Source organism: Microchirus variegatus (genome assembly GCF_963457635.1).
Source record: "Microchirus variegatus genome assembly, chromosome: 9".
In the NCBI taxonomy this organism is placed as follows: domain Eukaryota; kingdom Metazoa; phylum Chordata; class Actinopteri; order Pleuronectiformes; family Soleidae; genus Microchirus; species Microchirus variegatus.
The window spans coordinates 2,047,529-2,068,859 of NC_139810.1; the positions used below are offsets into that span (position 1 = coordinate 2,047,529).

Here is a 21,331-nt window from a genome sequence, read left to right on the forward strand (position 1 = left end):
AAAAATTTTAAAAATTTTAACGACATAGTATAGTATGTATACTATATGTAGTACTATATAGTACTACATAGTTTTTGTCAAATTTTTGAGCAAAATTTTTTTTTGAAAGAAAATTACACATTTTGGACAACATAGTATATTATGAGGTTTTTGTCAAATTTTGGACCGAATTTTTTTTTGAAAAAAATTGTCAAATTTGGGACGACAGTATAGTATGCAATTTTTGTAAAATTTTGGACCAATTTATTTTTGAAAAAAAACCGGTAAAATTTGGGACGACATAGGTATAGTACAACATTTTTGTCAAATTTTGGACCAAAAACTATTCCCCCAAAAATTGTAAAATTTTGAACGACATAGTATAGTAGGACGTTTTTGTCAAATTTTTGAGCAAAATCTTTTTTTCAAAAGAAATGTCACATTTAGGATAACGTAGTATAGTACGTCGTTTTTGTCAAATTTTGGACCGAAAATGTAAAAAAAAAAAAGGTAAAATTTTGGATGACATAATTATTACAAATGGGATTTCTTTCAGTTTTTTTTTTTTTTTTTTCTTTGGCGGCCCTCAGTCCAATGTTGGGTTCCTAAATTGGCCCTCAGGTATCAAAACTTTGAGAACCCGTGGCTTAGCACGTAAAATGTCAGATATGGTCAGAACATGTTTGCAGCATCATCTTAAACAAGTTTTCACACCAAAGTCCATAGAGAAAATCAGCGTTTTAAACCGCACAGGGACATAGGAGCTCCTGCACGTCTGCTGCCTCTGCTGGTGACTTTGTATCATTGAAGTGAATCAAACAAAAGGGTTTGAAACACAGATCTATAAAAATAAGACATTTGATTTTCCTAATTCAAATGTCTTGGAGGCAGCAGTGGATTATAACTCCTGTGTTCTGTGATATAAAATCGATGATTTTCTCTATGGGGTTTGGTGCAGGGAGATCACAAACATTCATCTTCTACGGCTTCATCGTAGGTTATTGTTATTCATCTTGTGGGTCCTAGCTATGCTAGGCTACATGCTAATGTGAGGCTCTGACTGCAGCGTATGAATGGGTGAAAGGTGTGGGACCTGTTTCCCAGGAGGTCACTACAGCTGACTCAGTACAGAGCTTAACTCATGATCTGCTCTCAGATCTGCTCAGGTTAAAGCCGTGAACTCTGACCTTGCAGTGCAGGACCACCACGTGCTGCGGGTCAGAGATCAGCCACGTCTCCACGGCCTTGCATATGGCACAGATCTTATCCAGGGGAGGGGCGTGGAGGTCAGGCCAGCCGAAGTCATGAACCTGGTGGTCGGACGGAGTTAAAGACATCACATGATCACACGAGGAGATTAACGTTAGGGACAACAACGAAAATACGAAATGGATTCTGTGCGATGAGAAAAAAAGGTTCTACCTTTGGATTTATTTTGGAGATGTCGTGGCGTCGCTCGGAGAGATTCAAGAGCTGGAAAAGAAAAGATAACAATATTAAGGAGATTAAAATAAAAACTACACAATGTTTTATCAATGATTGCATTGAAAACATCTGGTTTATGACGAGGTTCCCTGAATGCATCTCATAACTGCACCTCTAAGCACAACATGCTGTGGACACCATGGAAGTACTATGAATTTACAAGGTTCCCTGAATGCATCTTGTAGCTATACTCTTAGAAATAAAAGTGCTAAGTAGAACCATATTAGGTTCTTCGGCTTGTCCTCATAGGAGAACCCTTTCTGGCTCCAGGTAGAACCTTTTTATAAAGGTTCCACCTGTAACCCTTTTAAAACCCGTTATTCAGGAAAGGGGTTTTAAAGGGTTTTCTGGATCAAAATGGTTCTTACTGGAACTATGAGTGTTACCAAGAACCCTTTCCAGAAGAAAGGGTTTTTCAGAAGCAAATGGTTCCAGGTAGAACCTTTTTATAGAGGTTCCACCAAGAACCCTTTTAAAGCCCTTTATTCAAGAAAGGGGTTTTAAAGGGTTCTCTGGATCAAAATGGTTCTTACTGGAACCCTTGAAGAATCCTTGAAAAACCCTTTCTTCTGCAAAGGGTTTTTCAGAAGCAAATGGATCCAGGTAGAACCTCAGCCCTGGTAGAAGAACCCTTTTGGATTAAGCACAAAAACACTGTGGACCGTGCCCGAAGAAAAGACATTTACGAGGGTCCTTGAAAGCATCTCACAGCTGCTCCATGAAGCTCAAGCTTCCTTGTTGTGCAGAATCAGACGTAGAAACACAAACGCTTGTTTGAAAGCTTCATCCTCGGCTCATTAAAGCTCCCTCACCAGAAACTTGTCCTGATGTTTGGACGTGAGCATGGCCGCCACCTCCTTCAGGTTGAGCCGGTATCTCTGCTCCTCCAGCTTCGGCGGGAAGAAGACGGAGATGATCCGCTCGGTGATGTAGGTCAGGTCGAAGTCGTAGTGACGCTCCATCACTCGCTCCATCACACGGTCCACGCTGAAGCTCCTGAGAGGAGGGGGGGAGCAAAGGGTCAAAGGTCAACACAGGTCAGACTGTGAGCTGGTTTATGGTCAACTCAACGCGATCGTGGTCCTTCATATTACTCCACACTGTGGAGAAAGAAGGGGGAAAAGAGAGCAGAGGAAACTGGAGACGGAGTGTGACGTTAGCTCGGATCAGGAGCCAACTTTCTCCAGACGGCTGACGCTAAACCTTGTGGAAAAAGGAATAACGGAGAGGCGACCATCGGTCTGAGGAACAAGTGCGAGGAGGCGGAAACAAAGAGCAGAAGAGTTCCTTTACCTTGGCAGAGTGCTCCTCTGTTTGGTGTAGGTCAGAGACTTGGTGGAACCCTGTGGAAGAAGAAGAACAACAACAATAACATCAATAAAAACACAATGAGACACGCAAGAAAGGACATTTCAAGGACTCTTCCAGGACCTATTCCCTCAGAAAGGACAGAATGTGCTGACACAGCTTAAGATGGGAGGGCAACTTGATGATGGCGTCCACTTTTATTACTCTGCGTCTGGACAAGTGATCGTCCTCTGGATCTTGGTCAAAGTCGGTGATCTTGGAATTTTCATTTCCCAGACATCACGTCGTCAACTTTTTGTCAAATTTTGGACCAAAAACTTTTTCCCCCAAAAATTGCAAATTTTTTTACGACATAGTATGACGTTTTTGTCAAATTTTTGAGCAAATTTTTTTTTTTTCAAAAAAATTGTCACATTTTGGACGACATAGTATAGTACGTCGTTTTTGTAAAAATTTGGACCAAAATTTTTTTTTGAAAAAAATTGTCAAATTTGGGACGACATAGTATAGTATGTAATATTTGTCAAATTTGGGACCAAAAATTAAAAAAAAAAAAATTGTAAGATTTTGGACGACAGTTATTACAAATGGGATTTCTTTCAGTTTTTTTCTTTTTACTTTTTCCTTTGGCTGCCCTCAGTCAAATGTTGGGTTCCTAAATTGGCCCTCAGGTATCAAAACTTTGAGAACCCCTGGTCTACGTACATCAAGCAACGCAGGGCATGAAACAGTAGGTGGTGTCGTAACCACCATGAGAGACATTTACCTAAATGTCATCTTCACTTCTTTACTGCACAACATTCAAGAACTTTCAAGGACCCGTGTCTGTTTAAGCCGATTTTCAATGATTTCAAGGACCTGTGGGAACCCTGGGAGTTGCACTTCAGAGACGACATCGACGACAGGTTTTTTCCATGACTACGTAAAAGGTTAATCTTGCATTAACGACTCCAAATAAAGACAGGAAAGCTTCCAGCAGATAATGGCTCAGAATTAGGGCCTGGGTGAATCTGGTTTGAATCCATGCTGCAGACGTGTCTGGCAGGGACCAGGTTTTGGCCAACGACAAAAATCTTCCCCGACCCAAAAATTGATTTGTTTGGACAAAAAGAGTTTTCTTTGACTTGCTTCTACGAATATCTCATCCAAACGGCATCTGGAACCAAAAGAACGTGAGTCCAGAAAGAGCTTCTTCTAAAACACTGTGTTCCCTTCATGGTACAGTTCAGTTTGGTTAAACCCTGAGTCAGGTTTGAGCCTCGATTTTTACTTGGTAAACTGTGTCTGATGGCTACGTACGTAGCATGATGGGCTAGCGCCACCCTGACCGTACCATTTTACACTGGTGCTCCAAGGGAAGGGTGCCAAAGAATGGAACGGTAGGGTCTGGTTTCCAAAGTCAACTGTTCTACTTTGCGGAAACACGGCTTTAACCGTTAACTGCTGTTTCCATGACGACTGACCGGAAAAAGACACGCAGCTAACTGGTAAACGGTGTCTGGACCCCGTAAAAACGTAAACATGACGTCACACTTGTCTTTTTCCGGTCAGTCGCCATGGAAACGTGTCAGTCGTGAACAAACTGCTCCACTTCGACTGTAGGTGCGCTAACGGTTGCTAAAGGAGGTAACGCCGCTAACGGAGCTAACTGGTAAATGGTGCCTGGACTACGGTGCCGGCACGTAAACATGAAAAAACGTAAATATGACGTCACACGCATCTTTTTCCGGTCAGTCGCCATGGAAACGCATCATGCGTGAACAAACTGCTCCAGTTCGACTGTAGGTGTGCTAACGGGCGCTAAAGGAGCTAACAAAGCAAACTGGTAAACGGTGCCTGGACTGCGACTCATTTTAACAATCGGGAGTCACGTAAACATGACGTCACGCGCGTCTTTTTTCCGGTCAGTAGCCATGGAAACGCGTCATGCGTGAACAAACTGCTCCAGTTCGACTGTAGGTGCGCTAACGGGTGCTAAAGGAGCTAACAAAGCGAACTGGTAAACGGTGCCTGGCCTGCGACTCATTTTAACAATCGGGAGTCACGTAAACATGACGTCACGCACGTCTTTTTTTCCGGTCAGTTGCCATGGAAACGCGTCATGCTAACAGGCTCCAAAGAAGCTAACGCCGCTAACGCCGCTAAATGGTAAGCGGTGGACTCCTTAAAAACGTAAACATGACGTCACGCGCCTCTTTTTTCCGTTAGCCACATGCGCTAATCTTCGTTAACGTTGAACGCCGTTATTGAAAATCTCGTCCTTATTCTTGCTTATTCTCCAGTGGAAGAACTCTTTGTGGAGCACTTTCCACGTCGTGGAACTCCAGGATTTGTGACACACGTGAATGAACATCGCAGTCGTTTTTTAAATTCTGACAGAGACTCGCGTCTGGCACAAGGGTTTGTTTAGCATGCGCTAAATCAAGTTCAGCGAACATGTGTTTTTTTTCTCACTGGTACGTCTGGAAACGAGCGCGACTCACAGACAGACAGACATGGTGACTCCAGGGACGTTTGAGGAAAAAGACGGAGGACGGACGAGCGGAGGTGAAAGTGTGCTCACCAGGTGTTGTGTGTGTCGAGAAGGCGCCGTCCCTCGACGCTGCTGGACGTGAGGAAGGAGCGGTGACAGCAGAGAGGAAGTGGGGCAAAGGGAGAAGGTTGTAAGGAGGCGAGGGGAGGAGGGGGAAACAGAGGAAGGAAAGGAGAGTTAATTAAACAAACAGACTCTCTAATGGATAAACATCAACCCTCTTATTTTCTGCTCCAGGAAACCGAGCGGCTTCTCGCTGTGCCGAGGCGGTGGTTTTCTACGAAATAAACTCACCAGATCATTGGAAGGCGCTGGGATGCATGCAGAGGTCACCTAGAAAAACACAAGAGCCAAGTCTGAGTAAGAGAGTCCACACAAACACACAAACACACAAACATCCGCCTTTAGCTGCAGGACAGAGGCAAAAGGTCAAAGGTCAGCACTTAGAGGAGATTAAAAACAAATGTTTCCTCAGAAAATAATAACATATTATAAGGAGCGATGGAGTGACAGCGTTCCCACGGTGTTTTTGAGACCTTTACAAACTTCAGGATCGACTGACAAATCTGAACAACGGTAAGAGAGTGAAGCAAAACTATCAGACCTGACTGAGGGAGCATTTGTGTGTATGCACCAGCTGTTTTTGAGCAGATGAATTTGCTTGTGAAACTTTTCTTGGTTGCATTTCTTCGTGTCTGTCTTAATGATGTGTGAACTGACTGTTTTAACAATTTAAAAACGTCATACTGCAGCTTTAAGTCCAAACTAAACACAGCGTCCACAGGTGAAGCGTAGTCATGTTTTTTCAAAAACCCAATTTTTTTCAAAGTTTTTTCTGGGTTTTTTTTTGTATATTTTTCCAAACAATATTTTTTTTCTTCCAAAAAAGTTTTATTTTACTGTTTTTTTTCCAAAAAGTATTTTAAACATTTTTTTTTGTTTTTTTCCCAAAAATGTTTTTCCCAAAAAAGTATTTTTTTTTTCAAAACAATATTTTTTCTTCCAAAAAGTCAAAGTTTTCTCTGTTTTTTTTCCAACCTTCTTTTTTTCAAAAAAGGTATTTTTATTTATATATTTAATTATTTTTTAAGTATTTTTGAAAAACTGTGTGAAAAAACATTTTTTGAAAGTAAAATATGTTTGAAAAAACAACAACACTTTTTTGGAAAAAAAAATGCGCTGAGACAGAAACAGAGTGACACATCCCATTCCCATGTTTGTTACAGACCTACAGGTCAACAGACTGTGACCAAAGGAAGCAGCAGCTCTGTTGAGGGGGGGGGGCAAAGTCATGCTTATGTAAGACGTGAACACACACACGCATGTGCACGAGAAGCTCCTCCTCCTCATGGCCCTTTTTTTGGACTGTTTGTTTGGATACAGGAAAAGGGCAAGGACTTGTGTTTGTGACATTGTGCACATAAGGGAAGTGTGTGTGTGTGTGTGCGAGTGTTTATATCTTTGTGAGGTACAAAACTGGTGCTAACCTATCTTTGTCAGGACATTTTGTTTTTATAGCCTCAAAATAAACTGGTTTTAGTGTTCGGTTGTTTTTCCAAAATGGCCGACTTCTGGGTGGGCGGAGCTCATGGAAGTAAATTGGAATTTTTTTTGGAATCATGAAAGCAACAAGTGTACCAAGTTCGGAAATCGGAACAACTGTGTACGACTCAAAAATTCCCCAAAAATCCCCAAATACAAACTCACCAAATATCGTCCCGATCCGACAACTTTTTTCTGACCATGACCTGACTTCCGGGGGGGCGCTATAGAGTCCTGGGGCTACGAACCGGTTCGTGCCCTGTTCCACTATCGCATTTTTCACCGACCTGACCTCCGTACCAAATTTCAAGAGTTTTTATGCGCGTTAACGCCCTCAAAAATGAGCGCTATATCGGAGAAAAATAACAATTTCAACGGGAACAATAGGACATTCTGGCTGTTGTTCAACTTTAAATGGCTTTTTGAGGGTTAAGACTTGGTCTGAGGGTAAGGGGGTTTTTCATGCTGTACAAGAATGTGTGTGTGTGTGTGTGTGTGTGTGTGTGTGTGTGTGTGTGTGTGTGTCCACAGAAGCACAGACATCAACAGGAAGGCAAAGGAACAGATAATGAGCTAAATCCAGACTTGTGTCGTGTTCAGTCAAACAAAAACTAGCTGTAAACAGATTTGAGGAGAACATTGGAGATATCAGAGGTCCAAGAGGACGAGGTCTCAGTGTTTCTGTGTGAGAGAATCCATGTTTGTTTCCTTCCAAAAGTGTCAGAATGAGAAATCACTTCCTTCTCTGAGTCTCAGTCAAACTCTAAAGTCTTTGGCTCGTCATCGAGGACAAAAACACACATTTATTTCCACTGTGAGAGAGCGATCATCGTTTTATTTGACATAACTGTTAATGTGTCGACAGCTGCTCGGTCTCGTATTTGTACATTCTCTTTTTACCGAATCATTATTTATCTACTGTAGCTTAAATGGTGGACTGAGAAGTATGAACATGACAAGAGAAGACAAAGAATTGTTAATTTCCCCCCCAAAATTTTTTTTTGCAAAGTTTATGCAAAGTTTTTTGAAAAAAGTATTGAAAATTTTTTTTAAAAGTATTTTTCAAAAATTTTGAAGAAAACTTTTCGAAAAAAATACACATTTTCAACATGAACATGACAAGAAAATAAAAATAATTATTAATGTTCCCCCCAAATAAACATTTTTCACGCCACCTGCAGGTGTCACGCCACCTGCTGACGTGATTCGCCTGCTGACGTGGCACGACCTGCTGACGTGACGCCACCTGCTGACATCACGCGACCTGCTCACGTCACGCGACCTGCTCACGTGACCTGCTCACGTCACTCGACCTGCTCACGTGACGCTACCCGCAAACGTCACGCGACCTGCTGAAGTGATGCGACATGCGGACGTGACGCCGCCTGCTGACGTCACGCGACCTGCTGACGTCACGCGACCTGCAGACATGACGAGACCTGCAGACGTCACGCGACCTGCTAATGCCACGCGACCTGCAGACGTCACGCGACCTGCTAATGCCACGCGACCTGCTCACGTCACGCGACCTGCTCACGTCACGCGACCTGCAGATGTGACCTGCTCACGTCACTCGACCTGCTCATGTGACACTACCCGCAAACGTCACGCGACCTGACCTGCTGACGTGACGTGACCTGTAGACGTGACGCGACCTGCAGACGTCACACCACCTGCAGACGTCACGCCAGCTGCTCACGTCACATATGCATGTCCAGTGAAGTGAGCAGGTCTGACACCTGCTGACGTGACGCGACCTGCAGAGATGTCACACAACCTGCAGACACCGCACAACCTGCAGACGTCAAGCTACGTCCTGACGTCACGCGACCTGCAGACGTCACGTGACCAGCATTGTCATTTCCAGGTTTAACAAACACTGATCTACGTTTTTTAACATTTTATGGACCAAACGATTCATCTAGAAAATGTGTACTTAACTTTACCTAAACTTAATCCTAATCCTAATCCATGTTTTAATATATTTATTGACCAACTTTTGTACTGCATTGTACACGTTAATCTGTCCGATATCGAAGTTAAAATCTCAGTTTCTGTGTCGACTCTGGGTTTAATCCCATCCTTGCGTTTACAGTCAGAGAAAAGCCAAACATCTCATTATAAAATCTGCTGGAATTTGTGGAAAAAAACTCCATCAGTAAAAAGAGTGAACTTCAGCTCAGAGAAAACATGGAAAAAGTGAGTGGATTCATCCACAGTGGAGTGGACTCGTCCATGTTTCCACTTGTTGGACGAGTTCAAGCCTTTTCCTGAACACAGCGTGACTCTGTCCTGACACTTTGGCGCTCGGTCATTGTTCCTTTCTTTTCTCTGACCTTTTCCCTCTTCACCTCCTCCTCTTCCTCTCCTCCTCCTCCTCCTCCTTCTCTCCTCCTGCCGAGGGCAGAACAAACACCAGATTCCGTCTCCTCGGGCCAACGCTTACGCACAAACTTCCTGCCAACAGACCTCCACCCATCTCTTCATCCCTTCATTCTTCTGCCCTCCGTCCGCGTTCTTCCACGTCCACTCCCTCCTTTTTCCTCGTCTACTCAGATGTTTTGATATTTTCTCTTTCACCTCCTTCGTCTTCTCCTCGTCCGTCCTCGCTTCCGTCGTTTCCTCTCGTCCGTCTCGTCTTCTAATCGGTCCCTAAAAATACTCCTTCCTGTTTTTCTTCTCGACGGCTTCTCCTTCTCTTGTTTTTATTCTTCTTCTTCTTCTTCTTCTCCGCGGCCTTGAACGAGGAACTCTTAAACCCGGAGAGGTCGTGACTTTGATCCAAATATAACGTAAGCGAATATCCTTGAAAAAGACAAAAGAGCCGCGACGAGCGACGCTTGTTCAGACTCGTCCTGGAGACGTGAAGTGTGAACTTCAAAGACTTTTAGGAAACAAAAACAATGACAAAGACTCGTGTTACGTCTGTTAAACACCTGCGTTGGTTCAGTCCACGTATTTTAAGTAACAGCGAGGGAAAACGAACAGGAAACAGGAAAAGAATCATTAGAAACTGTTGACTCAGCGTTTCAGCGATGGAATTAGCGAACAAAAAAGAACGATGTGTGATTTCCGGTTTGTCCAACGATAAATCAACAAACATAAGCTTCACATATCGCAGATTTGATTCGATTTTAAGAGTTCGTTTCAGCTGGAACTTTCTAAATGGATTTAAATATTGACGTACGAGTCGTGACGAAGAAGAAGATTCTGCAACCGGACACAATGAAGACCAAAAAAGAAGAGGAAAACGATGATATGATGATGGAAATGCACCATGTTCTACTTCTTATACTTTTAATTTAACCATTAAGTCAATATGTTTTTTGTTTTTTTTTCTTTTAAATATTTCGCGGATTATTATTTGGCCAATTTAAAAAAATTATTTTTTTAACAAATGACACATTTTTGTTGTCAGAAAGTTGCTAAAAGTCACCTTTTTGAAGTTTTCTGGGGTCTTGTTTACATTTAACCGCTTCATTATTTTCATTGTTGTATTTTTATGGTTCTATATTTGTCAGTATATAAAACATAAAAAATTCGACCTCTAGTTTCTCTTCATCACAGAGGTCAAACTCCACTTATTGTTAAGTCCTGATGAGTTTGTTCTGCATGTTTGTGTAAATATTAGCAGATTAATTTGACTCTCTATTGAGAACACTTTTATTTTGAAAATCTGTCAAATATCATCACAAAAAATGGAATATTCCGATGTAATTTCTAACCTCGTATAGTCAGAGCGACTAAGCACTGGAACTTTTTTTTTTTCCCCACATGAGCGCCCCCTACTGGCCAGACGAGGTGCTGTGTGCAACTTCAATCTGCCGCTGTGTTTGAATTACATTTCTGTATAAATACGTTAACATCAGCATCATTGAACAGTTACAGCTCCTTCCTCTGGGGTAAAGGTCCATGTGGTGTGTTGAGGCATCAAAGAAAGAAAGAAAGAAAGAAAGAAAGAAAGAAAGAAAGAAAGAAAGAAAGAAAGAAAGAAAGAAAGAAAGAAAGAAGCTAACTCAGGGAATAGCGACAGCTCTGTGTTCTCAACACGAGACGTAACAGCTGTAGAATCTGAGAGGAGTCAGTGTGGGCTGAGGCTGCAGCTCTGGTATGTTATTACTGTGTGTGTGTGTGTGTGTGTGTGTGAGAGAGCGATTCAGGACGTGACAGACATTTCTAAGCTGTTGCTGCTTATCGGCGCATTCCTCTGTGTTGTTTACAGAGTCCACGTATGACTCACATGTCAATATCAAACTCCCGTTAGACACAGGAAAACTAAAAATAATCTGGAGTGATTGTGATATTTAATCCCGTCAGCAGGGACACAACATACTCACTTCAGAGTGTGTTTGTGGCTTCATCTTCGCCTGTTAGACAACACTCTCTGACGGGAAACTCAAAATTTCAAAAATTCATTAAAATTATTCCTTAAGAGCTTTGCAAATATTTTCAACAGATCCTTGTTCAGGGCGATGCCGACTATTATGATGGTAAATTTCAAGTCATTCTGAGATACTTTTTGTTTTTGAGAAGAAAGTCATCTCACTGTCAAAGTGCATCAGGGCGAATGGATAATTTTCAAAATTTCAAAAATGTATTAAAGCGGAACTAGACCGGAAGTTTCTATTATCGCTGGTTTTTTTAGTGTGTATCTGCGTCATTACCTTGTTTATGAAGCCTGACGGTTCGAAACAAACAGTTTAGTCATTGCTGAGAAAGTTGTGTTTTATTGTAATCTCGGGGCTCAACGAGATCTCTGAAAATCCCGTTAACGTTACGTAAGCAGCGGTTCTCCTGAACAACCGATCGTCCTGCTCCGGGCACTAGTCCGGGCACATCCGGTTGCGTACATTGAACCGCAGAAGAAGAATAACGTCCGTTGTGGAGGTGTTTCACGAGCAACAGTGTCTTCTGACTCTGGGTCTGACTCCGGTTTAAAGTCATAAAGGGACTGCGGCGGGGAGTCGTGAAGAAGCCATTTTTAAACACTGTTAAAACAATGTTTTGATAATGAGTAGCAGTGCATCCACCGCTCCAGAGGGGGAGCTGCGCTTCTGAGAGCTGACGTGATAGATCACTTCCAGATACCTGGCCAATCACAACACAGGTGGGAAGGCTCTACGCTGGCTGGCCAATCACAACACACTCTGTCTTCTCGGGCGAGATTTATGGCTAAAAATAGCGCGACTGACAAGCGCTTCGAAAAGGACAGATTTCAATCGGCTCGTTTACATCAACTAGGAGGATTTTGACCATAAAAACAACTTAATATATGTAAGTAGACCTCCATAACTCACATATATGTGCAACAGGACCACTCTATGTGACCTTTAAAATTATTCCTTAAGAGGTTTGGAAATATTTTCAACTGGTCCTTGTTCAGGGCGATGCCGACTATTATGATGGTAAATTTCAAGTCATTCCGAGACACTTTTTTTTTTTGCTGATGAGCCCCTGGCTGCCTGCCTGGTAGCAGCATGTTAAATCAGTGAAAATTAAAATTCCTCCAAAAAATGTGAAAATCAAGGATGCACACCATGGGGTCACGCTCAACCCATATCCAAAGCCTCGGGGCAATCCGACTAACGGTCAGCGAGATACGCCTGTCACAGACAGACACACAAACTTGCTTGAAACCGGACACAATGAACAGATGTTAGCGGTGACCGACGTGGAGCTCGTGGTCAAACTGCATCTGCTCCGTGATCAGCTCTGCCTTTGATGCCTCGCCTTAAGGCCTTAACAGAGAAGTGTGACGTCATGAGACCACAGACGGACATTCATTCATTCATTCATTCATTCATGATCAGAAGCCTATTTTATGCGTTTGGCACTAAATCCCCAACGATTCGATTCGACGGCGTCTCTGTTCCACACGGACCTGCAGACCTGCTGAGCGTTACCCTCAGAGCTCGGTCGTCTAACCGCACGGCTAAAGCCTCTTAATCACCGCAAGGTGAACTTCATGAGAAAACCCTGAAAGAGTCAAAGACCACGTCCAGGTCCCGACTAAGCAAAAACAACACGGTGAGGCTGAAACACGTCGATCCACCATAAGTCCAGAGGAACAAAGCCTGGATCTGTTTGCTTTCATTTCAAACATTTTTCCCCCTCTCTTCACTCGTCCGTCTCTTTGTTCCCACACTTGATTTTGACCCGAAAAGGAGAGAAAAGTGTCTGTGTGTGTTTGGCTGAAGCAGCTGAGAGGGAGGCTGCAGATATCCCGGGTCACACGGGTCACACGGGTCACATGGTTTCTCCGTGGTGGGACGCTAACGACTCTGGTGGGAGGTAAATAAATCCCTGTTCTGGAGCTGAGCGTCAACAGTGCACCAAACCATACATACATGTGTGCAGGTACAAGCTCAACAATGTCATCTGTCCTTTCAAAATAAAAGTCCAACCAGAAATGGACGTCGTCGTCGTCTGGTTTGTTGGTTTAGTTCGGAATTTTCCAACTCAGCCGGTGTGACGGAGACGTCTGGAGACGTTTTCAAGAGATTTCATTCAGTTCTTGTAGTTTGCCGAGTTCGCTGGTGCTACGGCTAGCGCAAGTCAATGGTTACCTGCTAGCATTAGCATTAGCATTCTTTGAAACAAAACTAACCTCGCATCGCATTCATTTTTGAGGGACTACTTTCTCAGCAGCAGCGGAATCAGTCCGCCGCTGCTATAGCTAACAGGAAGTATGACGCGCTGCTGCTGCTGCTGCTGAGACATAAATCCTTCAAATTGCAAGGTTGGTTTTATTTCAAACATTCTATCAACACAGATATGTACATCGATAGTCTGCCGTTACAATTGATTTGCCTCGGGTGCACTGTGGAGTCGGTATGAGTGTTTCTAATGCTAGAATGCTAATGCTAATGCTAGCAGGTAACCATTGACTTGCTGGGGGCGACTGGCTGATGGCAGAAAGAACTCGTTTGAATGAAAGACGTGTGCAGTTTCCTCAGGTACAAGCTGAAAAATGATAATCTATCCTTTCAGAGTAAAAGTCCAACCAGAAATGGACGTCGTCGTCATCGTCTGGTTTGTTGGTTTAAGCTAAACAGGAAGTAAGAACTGCACGGATGTCAAAAATGAGGTTCTATGTCAATCTTGTGGAGATCAAGCCAACATGAGCGTGATTGACAGCTGGTGTCGTCCAATAATAGAGAGCCTGCCTGTCAGGCCACGCCTCTGAACTTCTGCCTGGAGAAACATCAACATGTTTTTGAGAAGTCACGTTTTTTTTACATCTTGTCTCGACATTTGGTTCCAACCCTAGACTGGATGAAGCCTTTTTACGGGTTTACTGGTTAACGGCCACCAGGGGGCGACATTCCTGAGATGGTTGCAGAAACGGGAACATTAGCTTCTACTTCTTACTTGATTTATAAACATTTCAACCGCTAGATCCCGGTCTTGGACGTGGATTTATGCGGCAGTTTGCCATATTATCGTGATATTCACTGCGACTTTATAAAGTTATAAAGACTTTGCCCACGCTTAGCCATCGCCGCTACGTGCAACGTGACATAGCTAGATTGCGATAATGTGACATCTTTTTTGAAATAATGTCCAAAACTCACGGGGAACACAAAAATGTTTCCACACCGGCGATTTCAGAGAAGTGGGCGGGGTTTACTAGGGCAGCTTCAGGTTAGTGGGAGGAGCTAACGTGGAGCTACAAAGGCTACAAGCACAAAAAGGTGTGTTTTCATCACACTGGGAGCGCTTTCCTTTTCAGAGGTCAAGATCGTGACGTCGTTTCAATCAATTTATGCCTCGTCTCAAGTCAAAAAACTTGAATCTGGAAAAAAATAAAGTTGTATAAATATATATAAATAAACAAATAAATAAATGAACAACGCAGGGAGACATAGGCGCTCATGACGGTGGTCGAGATCAAGAATGTGAAGCGACAAACATGAGGCGTCGTCACAGACCTTCTGTCTGAGGCCGGGCTGCATATCTGTCTGTCATTTATCTGGTTACACACACACACACACACACACACACACACACACACACACACACACACACACACACACACACTCTATATTTGCATCATTGAACGTTGTTTTTCATGTATTTTTACAAATGTATTTCCATTCTTCAGACGGTTCTTTGTGCTGCGTCAGCCGTTTGCCTCGTCTACGTTTGTGCGTCAACCACAGCTCGCAAACACGACGACGCTGCACTCAAAGTCTGTCTGAGGGGGTTTTTTTCATCACGGCATCAAGACCCGGGGCGTGGGGGGCGGGGGCGGAGTCATTGAAGTGACGGGACGTGAGATGAAAGAGATACAGACGGGAATAGACCGTGAGTCACAGCTGTAAGCAGATGTTCTTCACACTCTGATCCGTATCAGGATTTCCAGAGAGCTTCAGCGTTTGATGGAGTGACACTGACTCCGGTCCCTCAGGTCATTTCTGGATTTCCAGATTCTTCACAAACGGCCGCCGTCGTCTAAATGAAAATCTGGTGTTAAGTAAACACAGCCGAGCGCTGGATATCAGTCAGATCTGTGAGTCACGTCCTGCAGCGGCGTGGGCGTGGATATTTAAAATCCACCGCTAGCGCAGATATCCAAAACTGTGTTTTCCTGTTAAATTAAAGACAGACCCAGCCCCAACACACACACACACACACAGGGTTTGCACAGCTATTCTTCTGAGGACTCTGCATTAACTTCCACTCAGTTGCACGGTCTAAACAAAGCCTTCACCCTTCAGGCCACATTATACTTCTCCGACTGCGTAACCCCGGAGACCCATCAGATCAGTAGGGGTCGCTACGCTACACAAGGTTGTTGTGCTTTTGGCTACAGCGAGCGATGGCGTCCGTTAGGGTTAGGGTTAGTCGTTGTTGTCGTTGCAGCTGAATAACATTGAAACAGTGGCCGTTTCTCACCTGAAATAAATACTTTTTTGTGTCACGGAACGCAGTTATAAGATCATTTGAGGCGATAAATTAGCCATTTAGAGTCTAAACATGTGCTGTGTGTGTTAAGATACGACGTATTTATAGTTTGGCAGCGACGTTGTCGGCGGCGATCAGCTCCGCCTCTGTGGACGCTCGGTGCGCACTGTGAGCCGGCGCAGAGCAGCGTTATCTCGGCCTGTCCCGAGGACCAATCACAGGCCTTTGTCGTCTCCGTTGTCCCTTGACGGAGTGACGGATACTTTACTTTAATATGCGACGCAGAGGCTCTCCGGCGACGTAGAGGGGTCTCCGTAACCTACGTAGAGCGCTTTACGCGGAAGCATAAATTGGGCTTTAGCCTCCTCAGGGTGGAGCCAATCAGAGAGCGGTAACGACAGAGACGTAAAAAAAAAACGTAACTCCCTTGCGATCGGTGTTTCTTTACTTTTTTCGTACAACTTTTGACGTCTTGTTGCCACAAATAGAGCAGGAAAAAAGAGCTGCTGGGCGTCCTCCTTTGTTGTCCGCCGCGTCTCACTCGTTGACGACGAAACGCAAGCCTGACCCATGGTTTTACCATTCCAGGATGGAAACAACAAGCATAAATCTTGACCAAAACGTTGGAAAAAAAACTTTTTGGGGACCCAAAAAATATCTCCCATGACCCATCTGTGGACCCCGACCCAGTCTTTGGACATCACTGGTTGACGGAATGTTGACGGTGATGGAAAATGTGTCAAGATGTGGCCGAAAATGAACAAATGTAAGCCATGAAATTTGTTGCGTGTGATGATCGTGGAACAAAGAGGGGGCGGAGCTACAGTACAAGGCTGGCCAGGACGACACCCACAAAGAAAACGACGGAGTCTGGAGTCACAAAGAAAAACGTGTCAGATTTGTGTCATCGTTTCCCCTTGATTGTCATTCACGATGAGAGTCAGGATTTTCGGAGGCTAAACAGGTCCCTAAAATCCCCCCCCCCGTCTGCAGGATGTTGGAATAATCCAGCTTAGGTTTAGTTTCAGGTTTCAGCCAGAGTCGTCCAGAGGAAATGTAAAAATTCAGAGGGTGGTGAAGACACGGGGAGTTCCCTCGCGGCCGTGATCTAAATCACGCTAAAAGGCTGCGGTGATTTATGATGATTATTATTTCAGACACCTGCGAGTCCAAGACTTTAAAAGTTATAAACTACAGTAGGTCGCCATGAATTTTTTTTTACGATTTATGTTGTGATTTAGGTCAAAAGGTGTGAAACAGCGGGTCAGACGCTGACGACACCAGCGTGGACTCTACAGCAGAGGAAACCAGAGGAAACCAGAGGTCTGGGCTCGAGGCCACAGAAGCTCTAACTCATGACTGATGTCACCCAGATCCCTGCACACCATAAAGGGGCGTGGCTTACGGGAAACCCCGTTTAAATCAATACTTTCATAGAACAACAACAATCTAAAACATGTTTTAGCAGCAGCTCACGATACTGATACTGAAGAGACTCATCACTGCGACCACAGGCGGTAAATCCCTTTGACAGGAAGTGTGTGTGTGTGTGTGTGTGTGTGTGTGTGTGTGTGTGTGTGTGTGTGGGGTTAGCTGTAATGCTAACATGAACTACAGTCACATTATTCTATTATTCCGAACTTCCTACTGTATGTTTTGTTTTTGCTTTATCGTTTGCAGACCACAGCGGCGTCTTAACTTCATCACGCATCAAACTCCACTTTGGTGCAGGAGAGTGAGCCGCGTTACTAAACTTCACTTTCCTGTTAGAAAACGTCGCCCAAGAGTGAGAAAATGCAGAGAACAAACTCGAAAAGACGTCATATCTTCACGTTCATGAAAAGTAAGGGGTTTCAGAGTCGGGATAAATGACATTACTCTGCAGCAATAAGGATGTCGGGCAGATAAGGATCTGTAAATACTGGGCCTGAAGGGAAACGGCTTCAGTAAACACAGAGCAGACGCTTTCATCTGAAAATCCACTTTCTTTGCTAAAAATAAAGCCACGACTGTCCTGACGTTCTGCTGCTCTTCCTCTCATCCCTGCAGCCTCCCCCCTCTTTCCGCTCCGTTTATCTGTACTTGATTGCACATCCTGTCTTCCAGTAAAGCGGCGCAGACTCACGCTAGCATGGCGTCACGTTAGCATCGGGGAATTCTGATTCCGATTACACTCAGAGAGGAAGCAGGCGACGTCTTAGCGACTGAGCGCAAACAGCTCAGCGCTGCCAGCGCACACGATCTGATGGATTGTTTACCCGCGATTAGCATGACGCAGATGGTACTGACGCGTTCATCGATCATCACAGAATCGCTGTATCGCGATATATCGATCATCACAGAATCGTTATCGCGATATATTGATCATCACAGAATCGTATTGCGTTATATATCGATCATCACAGAATCTTTGTATCGCGATATATCGATCATCACAGTGCGATATATATCGATCATCACAGAATCGTTGTATCATGAAATAACGATCATCACAAAATCGTATTGCGATATATCAATCATCACAGAATTGATGTATCGTGATATATTGATCATCACAGAATCGTATTGCGTTATATATCGATCATCACAGAATTGATATATCGCGATATACTGATCATCACAGAATCATATTGTGATATATATCGATCATCACAGAATTGATATATCGCGATATACTGATCATCACAGAATCATATTGTGATATATATCGATCATCACAGAATCGTATTGCGTTATATATCGATCATCACAGAATTGATATATCGCGATATACTGATCATCACAGAATCATATTGTGATATATATCGATCATCACAGAATTGTATTGGGATATATCGATCATCACAGTATCATATTGGGATATATCGATCATCGTAGAATCGTTATCGTGATATATCGATCATCATAGAATCGTTATCGTGAAATATTGATCATCACAGAATCATATTACAATATATCGATCATCACAGAATCATTGTATCGCGATATAGTGATCATCACAGAATCGTTATTGTGAAATGACGATCATTAATGATAATGATCATTAGTGAATAACGATCACTTTCAGACATTTTAAGAAGTATTGAGCGGAGGTTGACCCCCTACCTTGACCTCGCACTTCCTGTGGGTGGCCGTCTTACAAACTTCATCAGGAGAACGAAGAGAGAAAAAAAAGAAATGATTTTATTAATTAAACACGAGCGTTTCATTTAATCATGCGACTTGATAATACACTCTATATAGTGTGTGTATATGTATGTATGTATATATGTATATGTGAGACGTTCACCTCTGCAGAAGGAGCCCACGTGGTCCACGCTCTGTCGACATACGCTGCACTGACGCTTCTTCTTGAACGTCTTCTCCTTGAAGACGTGGGGCTCTCCTTTCCCCGCCTGTAACAAAGTAAAGATTATATTTATAAAACACTTGTATAAATATACGGATAAAAACACACACACACACACACACTGTTTTCAACTCTTTCTTAAAAGAATCCACAGAGAGGTACGAGGTCATCAAGAGTCTTTGTGGAGATTAAAGCTCACATAGAGTGGTCCTGTTGCACATATATGTTAGTTATGGAGGTCTACTTACATACATTAACTTGTTTTTATGCTCAAAAACCTCCTAGTTGCTGTAAACGAGCCGATAGAAATCTGTCTTTTCTGACGCCGTTTCCCAGCCGCGAGATTTGAGACTCAACTCTCAACTTGTTTTGAACCTTCAGGGCTTCGTAAACAAGGTAATGACGCAGATACACACTAAAAAAACAGCGTTAATTGGAAACTATTCACTTTGAAATGATTTCTTTGTTTTATGGAGCAAAAAAAAGAGAGAAAATATTCACATTTAAGAAGCTGAAAAATCGGAGTTTTAATTCCTTAAAAACACAGAATGAATGGATTAAAACTGTTGACAATTAGTTTAGTATTTGACTGATAATCGTTTCATTGAGTACTTGTTACAGCTCTAAATCCAAGCACTTTCAATGACCCATGTCTATTATTGTTCATAAACTTTCAAGGATTTCAAGGACCCCTGGAAACCCTCAAGGACCTATTTAGTATTTTCCTAATTAATATCAACTTCATCAATTTCTTTCCGGCCCAAAATTCGAGCACTTTCGATGGATTTCAAGGAGCCGTGGGAACTCTGCAGACTGGACCTGCACAACTGGGATTATATCGAGTTAGCGTGGCTGTGTGTCTGAGTGTGTAAAACTGTGGGATTACACACACACACACACACACTCAGAATCACACACACACACTCTGACGACACAAACCTGTTAAACTCTGGTTGAAACTCTCTGTGCCTCTTAAACTTCTGTTCTGGTTGTGTAACTTGTCTTCATGTAATAATCCCTGTGGTTCACACCCTAATCCCATGATAATCCACATGTGTGTATGTGTGTGTGTGTGTGTGTTCCTTTAAAGAAGAGAGACAGAAAGAAAGAAAACCACATTTCTCTTTCATGATCATGTTCAAATGTGACTTTGAACAAGAACTACGACGGTTCATTTACGAGGATTTCTTCTTGGCGTGTTTTCATGGTGGGATGCACAATGGTAGTGTGTGTGTGTGTGTGTGTGCTTTTAAATCTTTGTGAGGTCCAAAAAAAAGTGTAAAAACCTGTCTTTGTGGGGACGTTTTGTCAACTTTAAAGGTTTTTTTCAGGGTTAAGACCTAGATTAGATTAGATTAATTAATGGTTAAGGGTCTTTATGTATTCATTATGTCCAGGCAAACACACACACACACACACACACACACACACACACACACACACACACCATAAAATGTCTGCAGGTGGAGCCCCAGAGCAAAAAGGGCTGGATAACTTTTTCGATTTTTTTTTTTTTTTTTGTAATTTTTGGTCCAAAATTTGACAAAAACGTCATATGTCGTCCAAAATTTAAAAAAAAAATTTACTCAAAATGTTCGGTCCAAAATTTGACAAAAACGTCATACAATACTATGTCGTCCAAAATTTGAAAAAATAAATAGACCCAACATTTTTGGTCCAAAATTTGACAAAAAAATTTGGTCCAAAATTTGACAAAAAAATTTGGTCCAAAATTGGACAAACACATTTTGGTCCAAAATTTGACAAAAACGTCATACTATACTATGTCGTCCCTAATTATTTTTATTTTTTTTTTGACAAATTGAGTATAACATGTTATAGCAACCTAAGGAAGTGATTTCAATGAAAACAGAGTGAGGACCGGCCAAAATGTCCTCACTCCGTAAAAATGACCTCACTTTGTTGGTTAAAAACCCTCACTGGTCCTCAGTATGCCGCAAGTACAAGAACACACACGCATGCACGCACGCACGTACGCACGCACACACACACACAGGCTCTTGTGTGTTTTTCCTCCCCGCTAACAAAGACCCGGGCTGATGTTTGCTTCAGTCTTTCCATGATCACACAGCTCTGACTGTGTCCTCTGGACGTGGACAGTGTTTGGACAGCTGTCTGTCTCTCTGTGTTCAGAGGGACATCTGTCCACTTTGTTAGGTTACACCTGCTCAAAAACGTGTCGACGCGTTGCGTTTTCGTTGTTAAAT

The 21,331-nt window shown here is 43.0% G+C and overlaps 1 protein-coding gene across 4 annotated transcripts in view; it reads right to left on the minus strand.

Moving 5' to 3' along the window:
• tns2a (tensin 2a) overlaps positions 1 to 21,331 on the minus strand; it is a gene marked incomplete at its 5' end in the record, with an annotated part of 84,352 nt that overhangs the window by 42,045 nt on the left and 20,976 nt on the right. For 3 of the 4 annotated variants that reach the window (XM_083894623.1, XM_083894621.1, XM_083894624.1), the window contains 8 exons: positions 1,167 to 1,289; positions 1,402 to 1,452; positions 2,277 to 2,460; positions 2,758 to 2,807; positions 5,336 to 5,377; positions 5,600 to 5,638; positions 18,860 to 18,897; positions 19,044 to 19,149. In XM_083894623.1, coding sequence (XP_083750749.1) covers positions 1,167 to 1,289; positions 1,402 to 1,452; positions 2,277 to 2,460; positions 2,758 to 2,807; positions 5,336 to 5,377; positions 5,600 to 5,638; positions 18,860 to 18,897; positions 19,044 to 19,149 — 633 coding nt within the window. The remainder of the gene's footprint in view (positions 1 to 1,166; positions 1,290 to 1,401; positions 1,453 to 2,276; positions 2,461 to 2,757; positions 2,808 to 5,335; positions 5,378 to 5,599; positions 5,639 to 18,859; positions 18,898 to 19,043; positions 19,150 to 21,331) is intronic. The other variant, XM_083894622.1, reaches the window with a different exon arrangement.